Source organism: Podarcis liolepis (assembly GCF_965112155.1).
Source record: "Podarcis liolepis genome assembly, chromosome: 4".
Classification (NCBI taxonomy): domain Eukaryota; kingdom Metazoa; phylum Chordata; class Lepidosauria; order Squamata; family Lacertidae; genus Podarcis; species Podarcis liolepis.
The window spans coordinates 46,294,155-46,316,292 of record NC_139558.1 but is presented as its reverse complement, the minus strand read 5'-3'; the positions used below and the strand labels follow the sequence as shown (position 1 = coordinate 46,316,292).

General features: G+C 39.0%; 1 protein-coding gene across 25 annotated transcripts in view; it reads left to right on the top strand.

Moving 5' to 3' along the window:
• The window catches only part of DMD (dystrophin), a 1,010,042-nt gene that overhangs the window by 826,855 nt on the left and 161,049 nt on the right, over window positions 1-22,138 (top strand). For all 25 annotated transcript variants that reach the window (XM_083498284.1, XM_083498278.1, XM_083498289.1 and 22 more), the window contains 2 exons: window positions 3,486-3,606; window positions 4,240-4,508. In XM_083498284.1, the coding sequence (XP_083354410.1) occupies window positions 3,486-3,606; window positions 4,240-4,508 (390 nt within the window). The remainder of the gene's footprint in view (window positions 1-3,485; window positions 3,607-4,239; window positions 4,509-22,138) is intronic.

Below are 22,138 nucleotides of genomic sequence, written 5' to 3'. Positions count from 1 at the left end.
TTTTGGTAAGCCATAGGTTGGTTAACATCTCATGTGAACCAACTCAGTGTCAGTTTTCTTAGGATAGTACTGGAAACATGTGGCATTTGTAACATCTCTCTCTCTCTCTCTCTCTCTCTCTCTGTGTGTGTGTGTGTGTGTGCGCGAGAGAGAGAGAGAGAGAGAGAGAGAGAGAATGCAGCCCTGAAGCTTCATCAGTACCCAAATCAACAGCAGTGCCCTGGACCCTCAAGTTCCCCAAACCTAGAACTGTTTTCTTTCTCCTTGGTGAAATTTGTAGTTTTGGGTCTATTATGGGATGTCCTTAAGTAACAATGTTCTCTTTTCATTTGACAATGCTAAACTTAGTTCAGATGGGGAAATAAAAAATTTAAGTGAGGTACTAAAAGAAAAGTTAATTTAAATCCATTTTACCACTACTTTCTCAAATTCCACTAAAATAAAATATCAAAAGAATACATCCCCGACAGAAAGGATGCTTTTGTCATTAAAGCATAGCTTCCTCTTTTGTTACCTTCATCACTCATTTGAATGTGTCTTCTTTCCTAGTTGGAGGTGTCTTCTTTTCTAGTTGAAGAGATTTAAAGTCACCCTTGAGAGCCCTACAAGATCCTAGTGACGGTTTGAGATGAGCAAATCAATGTATGCATTATTAAGATAGTGGGCAGAATGCCATTATAGCCCAGGTGTTCATGACAAATAGAAGGGCTTAAATAAAGTAGTTTACTTGTTCTTTTGGCAGGTCATATATTATGTGTGTTCGATTTCCTCTGCAGTCGCCACAAACTGTGGAAGAAGTTCAGGAATTCAATAAAATTAGCCTGAAATCATTGGTTGTAAATTAGCCATACATTTGGGCTAATTTTGTTATCAATGATAGTCAGCTTTCTTTTGGCATGAAATTGTCAGGAAGCTATGATTATAAATTCTGTTAGTAAACTTTTTTTTTTTAAAAAAAAAGTCATTCATTGGCAATTAAAGGCATCAATAGTAGCCACTACAGTTGAATTAATATACAATTTGGAAAAGGATCCTAGTATAGAAAAACAATACAGCAGGAATGGCCTGTCCAAGTATAACGCTGACAAATTAGTGACACTGATTTAACATTCTTTTGCTGTAACTGACCTTACATTTCCAGACTGGGGACAAAAAGTATTAGGATGAAGTATAAGGATGAAGGGCTTAAGAGTCGCAACTGCATGTAGGATGAATTATAGGAAAATATGTTCTCTGCAAGAACAGTTTAGCAGAGGGGAAGTAGACTCACTAGATTTTTGACAGCTTCAGCTTCTTAGGCTATTTCTGTGTAATGGCTTTGCATACTCCATTTCCATTAGAACCCCAAATAAAAGCATGGAGAAGGGACATAACATCATGCTTTACAGTTTTGAAAATAATTATCTCACTTGAGTTTGTATACCAGGCCAGTGTTTCCCAGTGGTCGGTGTTTATACGGTGGTACCTCGGGATGCAAATGGGATCCGTTCCGGAGCCCCGTTCACATCCAGAAGCAAACATAACTAGCGACGGCATGTATGCGCATGCACGCATCACTTTTCGCCACTTCTGTGCATGCGGGTGACGTCATTTTGAGCGTCTGCGCAAGCGGCAAAACCCGGAAGTAACACGTTCCGTTACTTCCGGGTTGCCACGGAGCACAACTCGAATGCGCTGAACATGAAGCATATTCAACCCGAGGTATGACTGTACTACATTTTTTTAGATTTGCCTTGAGAGAGTTTTTGAACTTCTTTTGTTGATCACCAGCGTTACACTTTCCATTTTTAAGTTTGAAATAGAGTAGTTGCTTTGGAAGACAATAATCAGGCATCCGCATAACATGACCAGTCTGATGAAGTTGATGTTGAAGAATCATTGCTTTGAGACTGGTGAGCTTTGCTTCTTCCAGTACACTGGTATTAGTTCGCCTGTCTTCCCAAGTGATGTGTAATTTTTTTCGGAGACACTGCTGATGGAATCTTTCAAGGAGTTGGAGATGGCATTTATAAGTAGTCCATGTTTTGCAAGTGTACAGTAAAGTTGATTTTCAGAAGACAGTCCACAGGGCAGTGCAATTTAGTGTTGAAGGACTTAGTCAGGTCAATAAATGCCATATACAGGGGTTGGTTTTGCTTTCTGCATTTTTCTTAAAGCTGTTGAGCAGTGAAAATCATATCCACTGTCCCCACAGAAGGTCAAAAACCATTCTGGGATTCAGGAAGGGTTTCCTCGGATATAGTTAGGAGACGTTTGCTGGCTGCATCTAATAAAGAGATGCCTTGACAATTTTGGCAGTCTGTTCTATGACCTTTTTTTAAAAAAAAGAGTGATGATTTTGGCATCCCTAAAGTCTACTGGGATCTCCTCTCTCTCCCAGGTTTTTTCGATGAGCTTGTGAAATATAAAAGTTAGGGAGTGCACAAGAAGCAGGTAAATATTCAAGCAACCTGCTTCTAAGAAAGTAAGGTTTCGATCCTATGCATGCTTACCAAGGAGTAATCTACACTGAGCACAATGAAATTTTGTTCTGAGAAAATATGTGTAGGATTTTGAAATAATACTTAATCTTGTGCACACATATCTGGGAGTAAGATCCACTGAACATAAAATGACTTACTACCATTAAGTTTCACTATGCACTGCAATAGAGTCTATGACGGTAATAATAATAATAATAATAATAATAATAATAATAATAATAATAATAATAATAATAATTTATTTATACCCCGCCCATCTGGCTGAGTTTCCCCAGCCACTCTGGGCGGCTCCCAATCAAGTGTTAAAAACAGCACAGAAGAATACTTTCCTTCACCTTTTATTACTGAGTAAATTATACATCTATATCAGTGTTCAATATATGCTGCAGAACAGTTAGTAGTTAGCATTCTTATTTAGACAGTAGCCCAAGTCTACTAAATTTTTCCACTTAGAGCAAAGTGTTATCATGGTCATACTATTGAACTACTTTTTGTGACAAAGTTGTCAGCAACAACAAAGTTACGGCTATGGATCACTGTGGATTTCATTTTACATTCTAGGAAATCTTTTGCCTCTCAGGCAGCATTAGCTGTGCCAGCACTGTTCAACGTAATACCACCTAAAACCTTGTCCCTTGCAGCAAGATTTCAAAGTTTTACGAAGTCTGGTATTAGTCACAGAAGGGGTTCAGTGTAACAGCAAACAGCTTAATCGGTGTGCCTTCCCATTTGCAGCACAGTATATGTTCACTGGTCTGAGAAATATAAAACAGCCCTGAAGTGTTCTAGATTTTCTCTTCCGCCTTTATTTCATAAATGGAAATATGTCTATTTTGTGAAGAAGAATTCTGAAATTATTTCACCTTTCCTTGCTTCTTTCAGTCATTGACCTTTTTGTTGCACATAAACTTGGCTGAAATTAATACAGGAAACATTGTAGAAAAAGTTGACAAAATGAACAACTAGCATGCCAGTTTAGATTTGTATTGTTTCATTTTACAGGCCTTTAAGAGGGAATTGAAAACTAAAGAACCTGTTATCTCGAGTGCACTTGAAACAGTGAGATTATTCCTAGCAGAACAACCTTTGGAGGGACTGGAAAAGCTCTACCAGGAGCCTCGAGGTAATTGAATGTAGAGCTGTAATAACATATTGATAGAGGGATAAGCAATGACTAAAGGATCCATAAATTATTATTGTCAGTGTCAGGGCATCTCCTACATATTTGGAAGCTTAGATAGGGAAAGGGGAGGATGAGCAAGACATAAGCACTCAGTAATCTATTTGCATATTTATGAATGCAGCTCAACAAGAGGCAAAACAATTTTGTGCAAATTCACCATGCATTTAGAACAATTTATTACACATCAATTTTAGAATTTCTTATCTCTTGAGACACAACTTATTATTCCAAAAGGGTGAGGGACCTTAAAACTAAAATAACTTGCTAGTTTTCAAAATTGGAACCAGTTCATACTTTACAGCTGCAGTCTCACTGCGGTTTCTGAGTAGTTCAGTCATATGCCATTTCAGTAGCACAGGAAAAACTGGATTACATGACTACTTGAAAGCAGCAGTCATGATCTGGGCTGAATCAGTGCCCTGCTTTTGCAATGTTTGCATAGTGGGCATTAATAGTAGAGGTATTTTCAGATTTGTGCTTATATGAAACATAGCTGATAACTTTCAAATGTTCTTTTCATTTGTGTACAGTTAGTCTATACAAGATCTAACTGTCTTTGAACTTCACTTTTAGAACTGCCTCTGGAGGAAAGAGCCCAGAATGTCACTCGACTCTTGCGAAGGCAAGCAGATGAGGTCAAAACAGAATGGGATAAACTTAATCTACAGTCCACTGAATGGCAAAAAAAGATAGATGAAGCTCTTGAAAGACTGCAGGAGCTTCAGGAGGCAATGGATGAGCTGGACCTGAAACTACGTCAGGCTGAAGCTCTCAAGGGCTCTTGGCAGCCAGTGGGGGATTTGCTGATTGACTCTCTCCAGGATCACCTAGAAAAACTCAAGGTAAAACTATGCTTCCACTCATTGGCATTGTTGAAAGTAAGATGTTGCTTGCCATTCTTCTGGTATGTTCCCCCTCGAGGCTAAATGAAACTTTTATTTTGCAAATAAAGTTTAACAAAGTTAAAGATGAAAACCCTTTAGAAGTATGTCACAGACATATTCAGCATTAAAAATAATATGCCATAAAATTCAGAACTGAGATTGAAAATTGAAAAACTCCAAACACATTTATAAACATAAATCAAGTATTACTGGTCTAGATCTCTTTTTTTCAAAGTTGCAATATCTTCCATTTGTTCCTCACAGACTGAGCATTTTCTCTCTCCACATAAGTTAACATTGAAAATGGCAGCCACCATGATCTGTGTGAAATAATGATTACCTTCAAGCCACTTCGTTATAGCCCTTGATGAAGACTATCATGGATGGGGGTACTATTTGTAACCCTTTTATCATATGTGACACCTCAACTGCATGGAGAATTCTCTCTTCAGGATTTATGGTCACCAAGAATATGCAGATCAGGCCATCACATGTTGTGCAAGACACTTACAAATGTCGCATTCCCTGAGTGGAGTGCAGTCATGCAGAAACCTCCACAATCCTTCTGCAACCTTCACATAGAGGTCATGATGTTTGAACTAGCCTTATTAAAAGTCAAGAGAGGTACTGTGGCATAGAGCAAATAGTGTTGGCTGGTCTTGCTAACAGATAGATAGAAAACTCTGAACATTGCCCTAATTCTGCTAAATAAATATGATATAGGGAACAGGACAAAACCTGTTAGTCAATGTGAACATGTTCAGATCATTTGACATTCTTGGTGACATTGGGAGGGAGCAGGGTTTTGTTTGTTTGTTTGTTTTGATTTTGTTATTGTTATTATTTTGTGTTTTATATTTTGTATTTTTATGCTATGAACCACCCTGACATCTGCAGATATAGAGCAGTATACAAATTTATTAAATAATAAGAAAATAATACTTAGAGAAAACTATGTTTTTGTTGCCTTGTGATCAGCTTGGTTCTCTGGGAAAATATGTATTATAAGCTACACAGAGGCTTAAGCCTATAAAAATTTACAGTTGTTCTTAGCAAGTTTGGCTAACATAGCAAGATATCCTGATTTTCCATAGTAGGTTGCCCATTTGTTTGGTGATGTCATAATTCCTCGCATATTTTTCCAGATTAGGCACATTAGCTCGTTAAGCTACTTTCTGTGTTAAGGATTGCTTGTGGTAGCACATGCTGTTTTACTGCTATATTAAATATGTAAGGAAGATTTTAGTGCTTTTTCAGAATTAGTGCAAGTGTGCCTCATAACGTAGTACTTGTGTCTTTAATAGTCAGCATGAGTGCCAAATGTGAGCATTTAAAACAATATATATGAGTAAACATATTGCTTTAAGTATATATCCATCCATGCTTTCTGCAGTTTTACAGAAAAAAATAATGCAAATGCATATGGCCCATAATAGTAAAACAAATAACACTGTAGTTAGCTACATCCTTTAAGATTCACAAAGAAGAGATGTCATGCTGTCAGTTAAAACATATCTGATGTGTATTAAGTATAAAAAGATCAAATTGCAGTATTAGTAATATATTTAGTCAGCAGTAAGAAAAATGGCACAGAGACTGAAGGATACTATTTCATTCCAAATACGAACTTAATTTCATGTGTTCACACCAAAGCTTGTAGTCAATTTCATTTAAGTTGTCCTGCTTCTCTTTATAAGTATCTTATTAAGTTCTTCACTAACTTCTTGAACAGTTTTAAATACTACTTCATAATATTGACATTATTACCCTATTAATAAAGTAGTGGGGTGTGTGAGGTGTTAGGGGAGGGGAAGTCCCTCTTGTGGGGGACACATCGTGCTTCGTCTGGCTTAGTTTGTCCATCTTCAGTCCCCACCCTGCACTCAGCTCTCCCCTGTGGCTCCTAGTAGCTATCAGCATGTGATAGCAGCAACACCCTGGGAAAAGGCTTCAACTAGCCAGCTAAACCAGGTGAAGGTAAGCTAGAGACTTCCCCTGCATGTGAAGAAAAACTCCAACAGATTGAGTGGCCAAGATCCATAGGGGATACAACGGTTAAGAAGGTGGTTTCTGCCCTTGTAGTAGAAGGGGGAGGTGGGGCTCGTCAACCTGGAAAGGTAGCCCATCTAGGAGAAGGAAAACTCCGATCATAAACCTCTGCTGCCTTGTGAGATATCTTCAGGAGAAAAAAAGGCTAAGGATTAAACCCTACACAAATGCAGAGTGGAGTCCCTAAAACAGCTGGATGGCACCTCATATGCCTCCTTCCAAGCAACACCTGCAACCAAGCTCTGCTTTCCTTTGGACTACACCAGTAAGGCTGAGAAGGCAGCCCAGGATCTCGATACACATTGCCCAGGTCATTTCAGTGCTGCTACTGCAACAGTTTGACTTCACCCCCGGAGGCTCATTCCACTGTCTCCCTAGACAGACATATGCAAACCACAAAGTAAAGTACAGTAGTGCTCAGTTTGCGTAAGGCAAGTTGCATAAGACTGCTCCTTTTGAGGGTTCCCCCTAGCTTGAAGCAGGATCATCATTGTCTTACTGAGACCTTGAGGAGGTGGTGCATTTCGGGGGGGGGGGGGGAGAAAGAAGACATCTTCTCCCCTGCCCCCTGCCATGCTAAAAGCTTCAGATAGCAGGCAATGTGAAACACTGTTGCATGTGATCCTGGACAGCCACTGCTAGTCAGAATATGCAATACATATACTAGTACTAGAGCGCTGGCAGCTCTGAATGTGAATATTTCACAGGTATATTGGCGGTGGCAGGTGGTCCTGGAGAATGTGAAAGTCAAAAGCTTTCCCTTTTCCTTTAATTTATCAGGAAGCATCATTATAATATAGGAATATTTATATGTTTAGGAATATGTTTAGCATTGTTAATGCAGCCATAGCATGTAAAGTTGGGTGCACAGAGTATACTGACTTGAGTAGATCAGCCATATACTTTCTAACCACAATCCTTGCCTGGAACTTAATTTAGTTCCCTTGAAGGCACGGCAACTTAAAAATTGCTTTAACCGCCCCCTTAAATCAGAGGGCTAAGCAGCACAGCCACTCAAAGTATTCCTTCTGAAATATTAGAACTTGGATAGGATTAAAAACAAGAATAAAGCTAATATTATCTATCCATATATAACATAAAGCTAAACTTTTGCTTCAGATGGGCATGCCCTGCTGATTTCAGTGCAAGCTTTGAATGGACATAGAGGAACAGAATATGGCTTTTTAGTGGTACTGATCTTTGACTAGGCTATTGTTAGCGTGCTGGGTGAACTGACTCATAGTCACATAAAGGTTCTCTGTTCCTTTCTAATCTGTTCCAAAAGTTCAGCACTGGAGCAAAAAAGGTTTTAAAAAGCTTACTGGTTAACTCATGAAAGTAGGGGGAAAACGTTAGAACCTAAAAATGTTCTCTCTCTCTCTCTCTGTCTGTCTTTTTGCTGTATATGGGCCCATTATCTACTCTGTAAGAGTGTCTAGGTGAGTTTTAGGGTCAATCCTAAACTCTCCCCGCCATCAGGCCTTGTAGTCCTGCTGGTCATAGCGGTTGCAGCAGAAGGTGCAGGGGGCAGGCTGATGACTTGAAACAGGCCAGTCACCATGCAGGCCCCATGCTGGCACAGAAGTTGAGCTCTATGCTGTTGTGCAACAGCAATAAGATGGATCCTGGGCCAGCTCAGCCCCTGCCCACTTCTGCCTTGAGAACACCCCATTTTGGAACATCCTGTCAACAACACTCACACTGACTCCTGTGCCAGAAGAAGAAGGAGAATAAAATATCCCACCCATCTGGCTGGGTTGTCCTAGCCATTCTGGGCAGCTTCCCACTCAGATAAAACAATAATAAAACATCAAACATTAAAAACATCCAGAAATAATAATAATCCAAATACCTCCACCCAGCGTAAGGGGGTTATTGAATTGCTCTGCCCAAATTTAAAACAACTGCTATATTTTTCATACAGCTAGGTACAGTTGCAAGTGACTGCAGTCTAAACAGTGCAACCAGCTCTATGAAGTGGTCCATTTTACGGATCAGGAACTGAGACTGGTTAACAGTGAAACGTAATTAATCCATAATAGATGTGAGATTGGAACCCAAGTTTTATTTGAGTAGTCACCAGTTAAATGTTAATCCAAATGCTAGGGAGCTGCTCCTCTTTTGTGGAACAGCAGCTCTGTTAAGATATGACAGACATCCACTATCTGCACTTTGTGGAAACAGTTCAAGACAATTTTCTTTCAACAAGCTTTTCCAGCCTATCTCTGCCTTAGGTGTTCATTTTGAATTGTTTTTAAGTGTATCTTTAGTTGTTTTTTTCTACTGTTTTAAAAACTATTTTATCTATTTTAATGGTATGTTTTCAAATTACATGGAGACTCATGTTAAAGGCAATTCACACATTTGTTGTTGTCATTTTAAACAGGACATTTATATGACTATCATAATTTTCTTCAGCACTTTTTGTAATTCCACTATGGTTATTTTCACTTTTCTGCTAAAACAAAGAAAGGGCTAATTTTCTGAAAAGTTTAATGTTTGGCAAGAAACTCTGGCATGTTGGCAAGTGCTGTGCATTTTACTTCCTGGGTTGTTTTTTCCAGGAAGATTTCTACATCTGTGCTATGTCTTTGAGGAATTGGTTTGCTGAGTTAGATCAAGGGGGCTGTCTAGTATGAGTTTGTTGTTGTTTTGCTGAATAGTAGTGTAATGTGTTCATGGCTTTTATTAAGAAGGCATTTTTGTAGTCATAATCAGACATAACAGAGAGACACTATCTGCATTATCTTTTGGCTGCGTATGGAAGACCTTCAATTTCCAACAAGCTTTTTAAGTGGACTTTTTTCTCCTAGTGTGTATCTGTTTTTGCAAGTGAAATTGATGTTATATGTGTTTTTATTTTTATTGGTTATTGTTAAATCACTTTGGGATGTTTTTATGGGAAGCGATTCATAAATAAGTAAAACAAGGGTGTCCCCATGCACATGTTCTGTATGGAGCTGTGAGAGAGAAATAAGGGGAGAGGAGGTTGAATAGAATATGGAGTGAGAGAGAGAGAAGGTCAGGCTGAGAGGGGCAGTTGAAAATGACACAGCCTAGCTGTGTCAGGAACTGAAAAGGACTGAGGGGAAGGAAGAAGGAAAATATGAGCAAGCATTTATTTATTTATTTATTTATTATAGGGCCTTTAACTAGAGAATTGGGGAAGTGTCAGCATTTTATTTTATTAAAGATGAATATATTACTGAAATGTGCTACATTGCCTACATATCCTGACTGACTGACCACCAAGGCTTATTATTATTATAAGGATATAAAGGAAATAAAAGTTTATCTAGAAAAGCGAGTAATATAATCAATCCCCCCCCCAAAAGTACGTAATTAAATTGTTTCCCCCCCAAAAAACCTGGTGGCCTCCCAATACATCTTTAAAGGGAACACTTTTATCAATAATTTCAGCACTGTCATTCTTATGTACACAAGGGATTTATTTTGATGCTGGAGCTATCAGGTATGCAGATACCATAACTGTGAAGTAACTACTGCACATAAGCAAGTCAGGGAGTGAAATAAAATCAATGTATCAAGCTAACACAGTAATTAGTTTAGTTTGGAAGTATATGAAGGAAGGAGTATAATGAACATAGAGCTGTCTGGAATGCACAACTCATAGATTCTTTTCCTTAAATATCTCTCTTTCTTTTCCTATCGCTTTTTTCTGATTAGCACAGGCCTAGGCAAACTTGGCCCTCCAGATGTTTTGGGACTACAACTCCCATCATCCCTGACCACTGGTCCTGTTAGCTAGGAATGATGGGGGTTGTAGTCCCAAAACATCTGGAGGGCCGAGTTTGCCTATGCCTGGCTTATTAGTTCCCAAAAAAACATGTCGATGACTTTGATGGATTCCTCACTACTTGAATCTCTAAAAATAAAGTTTAGTATATATGTTTATGGACAAATATATGAGGGTGTGTTTGTTGTGTATATGTGCATACAGAATTTCAGCCACACCGTATTAGGAATACCTCAGAGAACCATAGTTTCATTGATGAAAGCAAGGGTTCCAACGCAGGCACTTCTAGGCTTGAAATTCAGCCCATATGCAAACAGTTGTGACTTTCTAGTTAGTGGTAGCAGATTTAGTTCAGCATGCATTTTTGAAATTTAATACTGTATAGTGGTATAAGTACTAAAGCAAGGCATTTTTTTAAAACAAAAGAATTAAGAATCGGTTTTTATTACAGTGCTTAGGAAGACCTGTTGTCTAAATTGCTGGGTAGATTATCATGTGTTTAGAATCTTTTTGGCCATGAGATGGATTCTAATCTTTTGAAAGTTAGAATCTATTTATTGTCCTGATCTGACAATTGCAAAATGTGGGCAAATGAGAATACACTGGCATTCTTGGGTTGCTTAAGGCCCTGTCCTCTGAAACATTGGAAGCTGCCTTATACTGTTCCAGCAAGGTGAGGGGAACCTCTTGATTCTTTGTCTCCTGTAATCTCTGATCTTACAGATACTATGATTGCACACTGTATTTCAAGCCAATAGGTGATTTTTCTCCCTCTGACCCAAAACACAGCATGTCTTCCATATTTCTCACAGCATTCACCACACACTTGTTTTCTAGCTCTTTATCATCTTGGACTCCTTCTAGGCTCTTATACATGTCTGTGACACAACATAATGTAACAGGTGGAAATTGTCCCCTACATTTTGGAATAGCCATTAAGCTGATTCCTAATATTAACCTGCCATCACAGAGAGCTTAGAAATGTCATTCATAAGCTTCTTAAATGGTTCTGTTGGAGGCCTCCCATAAAAGTATAATACAAAATCCAATTCTTTTCTATGTTTTTTGTCTTGAGCAGTTCAGTAGCAGCCACTGCATCCATTGTTGATCATTCTGGCATAAAACCTAATTGGCTGCCACATCCTTCATACGTCAATCCATCACAAAGTCTTTTCTCCCTCATTTATCTCCTGCCATTTCATCATGTGCCTAATTAACTTGCTCGGTCGATACATACTACACTCCTGAGAGACCAGTGTAGTCTTTCTGTATTTGTCAGGCACTTTCCCAATTCGGATAATTAGGCTGTTCTGGTTTGTTGCCATTTCCATCTCCTGGTGTGCCATAGCGTACTTTAAATTATTTGAACTGTTGGTCAGGTACCTATTTCTAGTGGAACAGAACCACTTCCTTTTGCTGGATATTGCAATAGGATCTGGGAAAGTTTTCCTATCTTGGGAAACCTGTGGAATCTTCAGTAGCTCACTATCTCGTCACCTGAGGGATTTGATCTCATAGGGATTTTGTTAACATTTTAGAGAAACAAGGCTGTTACTCAGTTCTGGTACTTCTTAGGTGGTCACCATTGCCATTACAGTGGTACCTCTGGTTGTGAATGGGATCTGTTCCGGAGGCCCGTTCGCAACATGAGCAGAAAGCAATGCGCATCCGTGACGTCATTTTGCGCGTCTGCGCAAGCGGCGAAACCCAGAAGTAACCCTTTCCGGTACTTCCGGGTCGCCACGGGATGCAACCTGAAAATGCTCAACCTGAAGCAAACGTAACATGAGGTATGACTGTATAAGAGAACAAGGAAAGCATTCATTGTGAGTTCTGGCACCTCTTTTCCTAGAAAAATAGCACTGTGAAGGATGAATATCCTCCATTTCCCTAGGCCCAAAGTTTGTAGCAGAGTAAAGTAGCAAAGTCCAGATTGTCAACATTGTTTGTCTGCTACACCAAATCTGCTTCTTAGCCCTTCTGCAAGCAAAATCAATTCACACACAAACACAACTGTAACTGTTCTGTCCTGGTTGTCATGCAGTTGCTAAGGCTTGGAACTATTTCTTATCAAAGTTGATACATGCCACTCTGCAGAGTTCACAACTTAAATTTTCAATCCAACTGGGTTTAAAACAGTTTACTATTCTATTCCGCCCTTTTAAAAGTTAAAGAGATTTGATACATGTATTTGAAAGCATTATATATAAATATGTAATAAATGTGAATGTAGCTAATAATGATCAGTTTACTGGGCTACTAAATACACAGGTTGACACTAGTGTTTCTGCTTATTAGGATTGGCAATTTACCAAAGCCATGTCTAAAGATAAAATATATATTTTGATTGTGATGCAAGTACACCTAGGAAGACACAGTTGATAGAAAGCAATTCCATAATTCTGGTTCCAGTAGTAGATAGGTAGCCGTGTTGGTCTGCCATAGTCAAAATAAAAAAATTCCTTCCAGTAGCACCTTAAAGACCAACTAAGTTAGTTCTTGGTATGAGCTTTCGTGTGCATGCACACTTCTTCAGATACACATTCTGGTTATCAGTCTTCCTTTGGTGTTTGATCGTGGATTGTAAATACTTTATGACAGACCATCCTTCAACTCAGAAGCATCTTCCTGTGGCTGGTGGAGGGACTGAGAAAGGGAAACAGCTGCTAAAATTCTGGCGTGCTTACATGCACACATACTTCCTCTTAATGTCTAGCCTCCATGAATTGCTCACAAGAGCCTCTGTAGTAGCAGCCCTCACTCCCCCTAAGGGTGTTATAAAAATTGTCCAGGCACATAATAAAACCACTCTAAGTAAAGTAAAATAACATTAAAACCTCTAGCAGCAAATTCCAGAGGAGTAACCATGTTATGAACAATAAAACACACCCATCTTTAAAATGCACAGTGCAGAGATATATAAACAATTAGTGCAGTGATTATTGTTTTATCTTTATTTCAGTTTCTTGTATACAAAGCAAGCTGTGTTCGTGGGAGGATGTTGAGTGCAGGCATTTCTTAATGATCTCCCTGATTGCGCTTCACTGATCAATTTTTCATAAAAATCTTCTAAGGCTTGCTGTCATATGTCAGTAGTTTCATATTTTCAACTCTGACACACTTCACAGCCTTTGTGATCTTTAGCTCATCTCAGCCAAGTTGCAAGAAGTATTCCTTGTTCACCTTTACAGCTTGTGCAAGTTAGTATATTGAAATGTATGTGTTTGAATATTAGCTTTAAGTTGGGGAATGCACATGTGTCCTCTTGTTTCCTGTTGAATTTCCAAGATTTACAGTGATTCAACCAGATAAACGTGATGTGGGGTTTCCCCCCTGTTTTCCTGTTAAATCAACTAACACCTCTGGGTTTGTCATTCAGTTGTCATACAAGAAAATAATACATGATAAATCTTGCTGTTCCAAGTATTTGTGTATTTATTTATTATACTAGTATCCTGCTTTATAACCCTATGAGGCTATTCAAGAGGCTTAGAAAAGATTTCCAAAATAAAACATCCACTCAAATCATAGCTCAGTGGTAGAGAACCAAGATTATTCAGGCTTTTGCCCCTCTTCTCTCCTCATATCATACAAGGCAGCTGATTGATTGATTGATTGATTGATTGATTGAATTTATATAACGCCCTATACCCGGGGGTCTCAGGGTGCTTCACAGCATCTCTGAGGTGAGGCAATGGCATTGAGCAGGTGGATCTAACTCAGCCCATCCTTCCCTTGCTGTCTGCTGACAGTCAACAGATCCTATGTGGATAATCAAAGATATGACTGAATGTTTATTTAAATGTGTTGATTTGTATACATAAAATGAGAAATAATAATTATCAGCCAATCTGTTAAAAGATTTAAAATTATTTAATTGGTTGTCCTCCCAAGTGAAAAGGGTAATAGTGTTGTATGCCATCTCCATGTTCTATGTTTCTGTAATGTGTCAGTAAACAAATAGAAATGCAGTTAAACCTATAATCATGACATTTGGCTCCACTGTTTGCTGAGAAATGAGGCTATATAATTTTATGTATAATAAACATATAGAGGGAAAGCATTTTTTAAATTCTATACTGCTGCATATTAGTAGTTCTTGTATGCCATAGACGGATAGTAACATTTTGATAGAATATTATACACCCTTCAAAACTTAAAATGAGCTGCAAGTTCTAAAGGCTTAGGTATTCTTGATATCACATGAAATTATCCATCCTTAACCATTTTGAGTTTCTAATGGTAAATAAGATGAAAAACTTCATTTTTGTTTCAGCAGTGCCTTCTTCCCAGGAGCCACAAAATCATGCAAATATAAACTCCCTTTTGAAATAATGAATGCATAAATATTGGCAACTGCATCAAGTTTCACAACAAGTCATGTTTTGAAAGACTAGAAAAAATGAAGAAATAATTGATTCACATTTAATGAGAAAAAAGGTTTTGTTTGCTCTCACAAATGAAATAAGAAGATGTGTTTAGCTATGCATATTTTATTTTAAAGTAAAAGAACAGCTATTACTCTAAGGATGGGATCAGTATGTGGGATCAAGTTTGTTGGTGGCATTGCACAGTCTTTGGAATTTCCAACATGGGAAGTTCAGTTGACATTTCTGTTCTTGCCAGTAAATATTAAGGCAAGACATTTCTTTTTCAGTGTTGTTGTTTTAACTTAAGTGAAGGTATTTGCTTGCTTGATTTAATGATTGTTAGCCACCTCAAGGTTGCCATTTGAGATAGAAAGGCAGGATCAAAATGCTTTTAATGGATAGAATGGAGTATTCCCCAAATACTAAGCCACTTGACTTAGAAGTATACTTCATTTGTTTCAAGGGAGCAAGTGAGTATTCTTAGGATCTATTAGCAGCATTGTTCTTGACCTAAATTTTGTTTTTTTAAAAATAATATTTATTAAAAGTTTAAAGATTACAGAAAGAAGTAAAAAAAGTGAAAAAGTAAACAATACAAATCAATACATTACAATACATAAAAAAACAAAAAACACAATACATCAAAACAAAAACAAAAGCAAAAACAATTAAAAACACACCCAATATTTCCATATTTTGTCTTTCATTAACTTGTTTCATCAACCTCCTCACACCTCCCTTTTTTGTATTCTAGTTATTAATTGCAGTGGCGCCTCGCAAGACGAAAATAATCCGTTCCGTGAGTCTCTTCGTCTAGTGGTTTTTTCGTCTTGCGAAGCAACCCTATTAGCAGCTTAGCGGATTAGTGCTTTTAGCGGTTTAGCGGCTATTAAAGGCTTAGCGGATTAGTGGCTAAAAGGCTATTAGCGGCTTAGCGGCTTAGAAAAAGGGGGGGAGCAAAAAAAATCGCAAGACGTTTCCGTCTTGCAAAGCAAGCCCATAGGGAAATTCATCTTGCGAAGCGCATTGAAAAACGGAAAATCCTTTCGTCTAGCGGGTTTTTTTGTCTTGCGAGGCATTCGTCTTGCGGGGCACCACTCAATTTCAGCAAATCCTTTCCATCTTTCACTGTTTTCTGTCATTTAATTGTCTTAATTTATTTTAACCTTATCTTACCATTAAAACCCTAAAGCTTATTTGTACTTAACTCCTTATAATGTTTCTACTAAAGCCATGTAATTTCATTCCAACATTTTTCTAACACTCATTAATTTTACAATATTTTTCTAAATAAATTTTAAACTTTTTTCCAATCTTCTTTCACCATCTCTTCTCCCTGGTCTCGGATTCTGTCAGTCCTTTCTATCAATTCCATATGGTCCATCAACCTGGTGATCTTCTGTCCGAGGCTCTTAACTCTTTTCCATGTCCCTTCTGCAGATCCTCTTCATGTTTATACATGCACTTAACTTTATCTTCAGCTGATCTTGTTCTTAGTTTCCTTCCTTTGGCGCTGAGGAGTAGATCTCGGGGAAACTCCAACCTAACAATGTCTTTATTCCTTCTTGACAGGTCAGCCCATTCTCCATAGTCAAAACTAAAGTCCAAAAGATATTTCAGAGCGTGTTTCAAAATCCCTCCGAGGCTAAAGGCCCCCACAACTCCAATCTCTCCCTGACCCAAATCCAGATCCCAAAAGCCAGAACATCCCTGCATAAGGGGATCTATCCAACTTTCCTTCTCCAATCCAAGCGGGACTCCAGCCCTCCAAATCTGGCTTTCTTTAAATTCAATCGTAGAAGGCAACAGCTTATATTCATCAAATTGCCTCTGTACGGCTGGGGCTCTCTCCACTTGTATTACTTGAGGTTCAACAACAGCTTTCTCCCTCGTCTTCTCCACAACTTGCCATGTCAAAGTGGATTCCTGAATCGATTCCTGAGTAGTTTCTGTATAAGTATTCACTTTTTGTCCCAAATCAGTCATTTTTTGTCCCAAATTATCAATTTTAGTAGTCATCACATCCGTCTTCTCATGAAGCTATTCATCTGTCAACATTCTTGTCCAAGGTCAATCTCTGATTCTCACGGTCTTTAATCTCTGCAGCTGGAAAGTTCCCCAGCTCCACTCCTGCAACAGTTTCAAAAGCTCCCTCTAGAGGAAACAATTTCTATTTGTATCCATCCTTTTAAACGCAGATCCAGCAACAAAATTAGTTTCAATTTTCAGCTACTTTTGCTCCTTTTTAAGTGCAAAAGGAAACAATGGAAACAATATATTTCTCATATTTAACTGTCTGTCAACATACGTTTTATTCACAGTCAAAAAACTTTCCCAAAACGTCGATCTTACTGGCAGCCCGTTCCCAGGTTCAAAACGGTGGTAATTTATCTTTCTTCACTCTCTCTCCTGCAGGCTTAGGTGATCTAAAATTTTCCCCCTCTTCTCCTGCTTCCAAGGGGGGCTTAGTAGTTTTAACCGATGGAAATTTAATCCTTTAGAAAAGGCTTTCCAAGACTTTAACTTGCAGCGTCTTTGCTTCAATCTATTTACAAAAGAGGAAGGCGGACTTCCTGTTTGAAACTTTCCCGTTTCGGTGCCAAATTAAGATGTTTAAAGATCCAATTGTCCGTTCTACTCACGGGTAGTTGTTTAAAGTCCAATTGTCCACAGGAAAAAAGTCAGCGCTCTCCGGCAACAGCAATGTGGCTTCACTCCGTGAAAGAAGCAGTTGATTTGAAGCACCGCGCCGCTCACCCCACGTCGCTCCGGATCCCCGAAACCGGGTTTCCCCGCGAGTAGGGGAGGCGCAAAAGGTCCAGCCGAATCCCACGTCCACAGGCTTCTCCCGCCTGTGGTTTTTAGTGGATCTCCGCCTCGCCATGGCGGCCGGACCCTGATTTCCACGGAGCGGATTCCTCCCAATCAGAGGAAATCCGCCATTGCCGGAGGCGATAACCCGGAAGTCGTTCTTGACCTAAATTTTGGACAGAAATCCTTCTGATGTAAAACAGGGTTCCCATCAGCACCAAGCTGAGATGTCCAATGCACCACATTCCCATACTTTGTGGAATTGATTGCAGTTTATGTAGCCTGATGATGTGGACAGGACCCTTGCAGTACAGTCAAACCTTGGTTTCCCAAATGCCTCCGTTGTCATACATTTTGGCTCCCGGATGCTGAAAACCCGGAAGTAACTGCTCCAGTTTCTGAATGGTTTTTGGAAGCCGGACATCTGACGTGGCTTCTGTTTTGAGTTTCCCTATTGTATTGAGTTACAGGTAGGTAGCCGTGTTGGTCTGCCGTAGTCGAAACAAAATAAAAAAATTCCTTCCAGTAGCACCTTAGAGACTAACTAAGTTTGTTATTGGTATGAGGTATTGTGTGCATGCACACAATTTTTTTTTTGTTTTTTGTTTGTTTTGTTCCTATTGTATTGAGGCGTCCACTTTCAGTTTTCGGTTGTCGAACATTTCGGAAGTCGGACGGTCTTCCGGAACAGGTTACATTCGACAACCGAGGTTTGACTGTAATGTGAGTCACTTCTTGCTGTCTTAACCTCTGTCCATATTGGCAAGTGAAAAGCCAGTGGGGGTGGCAGCGGCAACTGACCAGCACGGTCCAGAATGTTAATGCATCCCTATGCAGTGGACTTGTGCCTACTGTCTTAAACAGGCAGCAGTGCATTCACCTCTGAAGAAGCCCTTCCTGGACTGTGGTTTACAACAACTACTATCCAGTTATGAATGACCTTTCTTGGGTAAGGTGGTGCAGAAAGTGATGGCATTTCCTTAGATGACATGTATCAAGAGCTGAACTGGGGGAATGCGATTCTGCCTTTTTTATTCTACAGTGATCTTAATACATGAGGGTGTCTGCATAGGTGTCCTCTTTATAGGGCTATCTTTGGGTCTGCTGTGAAAGCTGCAGCTGATGAAAAATGCAACAGACCACCAATAGCACATCTCTGTGCTTGCATTGGCTGCCCATATTATTATATTAATTTGGAATACAACTAACAACTTGGGTCCATGATATCTGAAATACTGCCTGACACATTATATCACAGTACTTTATATCACACATTATATCACTCATAAACTGTTCATGCAAACACTCAATCATTGATGCGTCTATGTAACACTATGGTGCATGTTATGAGTGCATGTTGTGTAATTACACCATAACTGCATTAAATAGCAGCAAAATAGCAAATTAAGACAGCTATCTAGGTGCCTTTGACAAAGCTCAGTGAAGTCATTCTGAAGTTTCAGTGGGAAAACATAAGAAACCTATTGAGATGCAAAAAGGGCATTTTTACTTTAAAAGGTCAAACAGCCATTCATGTCCCATTGATGAAAGAGCACATTCACAGAGTTGGCTGTGTGCAATTCATTTCTTGAGCCTAGTCACTCAAGAAGGCAGGGATTTCAGCTGAAGCTTCTGATCTAATCAGAGGGCAAGGAAAAAGTCCCTCATGCTTTTAGATCACTGTACAATAAAAGAAAAAGGCACCATTAAATTGTTCTTTAATTTCATAAAATCTGGCTGTAAAAAAAAATCAGCTAACAATTCTTCATCACATCCCTCCTCCAAAAGTTCCGCAAAAGAGGTGTGCCTTGACTTGCTTCCTGTTATAGAAGCAAGATGCATCTAAATGGGAAGGAAATTCCACAGACATGGAGCCACCACTGAAAAAGCCTTTCTGAAGGCCTCACACTTTGGAGAAGTTGCCCAGTGTGTGTGTGTGTGTGTGTGTGTGTGTGTGTGTGTTTATGCAAATCCTAAGCCTGCTGAACTATCTATTAATCTATCTATCTTGTGTGTGGATGGAGCCATTTTGGCTATATACAGATCAGCATTTAGAACACTGAAATTGCTTTTAGCATATATTGTGATAATTGGAGAACATACACTCCTGTTTTCAAAATAGGAAATGCTTAAAAGATTTTCTAACTTTAATAACAATCAGTATAGGACTTTGTAATTAGCTGTAAAATTAGCATTTTCTTGGGATCTCTGACATTACTTCTCTCTACTATGGCAAAAGTATGGTGGGAAAATATATTTGGAATGCAAGGCTACCTTCCATTCTTTTCCAAAAGTCATTTCTTGGAGATCATTAATGTTGGATAGACTTAACAATTCTACACCTTTTAATCAGTTATAAGCATTCCCATTGTGCAGGACAATTGATAGTGTTTTGGTAAGAGCATAAAATGAAGTAGAATAATTTCATTTCAAAGTACATTAAAAGAAACAACTTCAGAAAATAAAAAACAATACAATGTTAACTGTGTACACTGAAGACATGATTTTATTCTTACTGTTCTGCATATGAAAAGAAATTTATTGGAAGGAACTGAGTATGCAGCACTGGATCTATCCAAAGTATATTTTCAAAATGCCATGTATGGGGATAGCGCTGCAATTTTATTATTGCAGGTGGGAAAATGTTACAATAGGACTCAACTGAATAATTTGGATTGATTATCTGAATGCTGCATTTGACTTGTTATCATCTTGGTGCACATGTGGCTAGGGGAAAGAAGGGCTAAGAAACTGAGAAAGTGAATTGAGCATCTACTTTTATTTGCTGCAATTGGAGTCACTGATTTCATAAGGGGAAGTCCCTGATGCTAGGAGAGCACATAATGAGCCATTCTCATTGAAATAAGCTTATTTACTAGTTATTTTTCAGTATTCCCAGGACTCAGACATTTATTTTCAAATTTGGGAAGATGGGCTCATGCAACAAGAAAAAAGAAAAAATATTTCCTGGACATTTGTAAATGTCTGCTGACTTTGGTAAATAAATGCTGATAGGTGGGTGTGGACAAATTCCTAAGATATGAGGCTAACTGAAGCATCTTAGGAATTTGTCCATACCCACCTATCGGCATTTATAGGAACTGATATGAAAGTCTGTGTCTGAAGGGAATCTCTTCATGAGAGTTTTTTGAACAAGATCCTTGATTCCTGTTGGGTCCCACTCACAAACCCATCTCTAAGCTCTGTATTGCATGTGATATGGCAGTATACTAGTTAATTGTATAAATTAAGCAGCCTTTAAGAAGTATGTCAGCAAGGATAAAGTGGTAGAAATCAGTGTTAGTGCTGAGGAAAATGTGGTACACTACATTTAGGTAGGTAGCCGTGTTGGTCTGACACAGTCAAAATAAATTTAAAAAATTAAAAAACTGTCCAGTAGCACCTTGGAGGCCAACTAAGTTTGTTCTGGGTATAAGCTTTCATGTGCATTTTGTTATCTGAAGAAGTGTGCATTTTTAAAATTTATTTCGGCTGTATACTACAGTAGGCTCATATTCTGTGTAGCCAAGCTTAATACTAAGCAAGCCAGTATTTGCTTGTACTCCTTCTGTTCACTGTTCATAAAACTTTTGATACAGATTGGTATGGGAAAATAGGAATGTTAAAGCAAAGCCTTTTTTTTTTATTCCGTACTATCAGGGACTCTGTTCAGGGCTGCCCTGATTTTAATAGCCTTTCCCTTTGGTAGAAGGGTCGCTGCCAATATAGTAATGCTGATGGCTGCTACTGCACAGGTGCTCAGGCAAGGTTTGTCCTCAGCCTCTAGAGCAATGCAAGTGATGACTGGCAGTAGACAAGGGTTTACATTATCCTCTGGACTTCCTTCCTGAAGAAAAAAGTTATAAGATAGGACTAAAAATGATTATATATATTATCCCACCAATTGTGGGGGAGGGTGATGAATGCAGAAAACAACAACTGTTCGAGTGAGTTTTTTAAATAATAATAATAATAGGGACGCGGGTGGCACTGTGGGTAAAAGCCTCAGCGCCTAGGGCTTGCCGATCGAAAGGTCGGCGGTTCGAATCTCCGCGGCGGGGTGCAAGTAGATAAATAGGGACCGCTTACTGGCGGGAAGGTAAACGGCATTTCCGTGTGCTGCGCTGGCTCGCCAGATGCAGCTTTGTCACGTTGGCCACGTGTCCCGGAAGTGTCTCCGGACAGCGCTGGCCCCCGGCCTCTTGAGTGAGATGGGCGCACAACCCCAGAGTCTGTCAAGTCTGGCCCGTACGGGCAGGGGTACCTTTACCTTTTAATAATAATAATAATAATAATAATAATAATAATAATAATAATAATAATAATTTTATTGTCAATGTACAACCTGTGTACAATGAAATTAACCCAGCCTCCCCCCCAAACACTCAGTCTCATTGCGCTCTGTGTGCTTGTCGCGCAGCACACCAACCCCAAAAGTCAGTTGCACTATATTATTTTCCATTCAGCAGCTTAACAGCCCACAGATAGAAACTGTTTTTTAGCCTGTTGGTACGACTGATTATACTTCTATATCTCCTGCCCGAGGGTAGAAGATTAAAGAGGTGCTGGCCGGGGTGTGAATCATCCCTGAGAATTTTTCT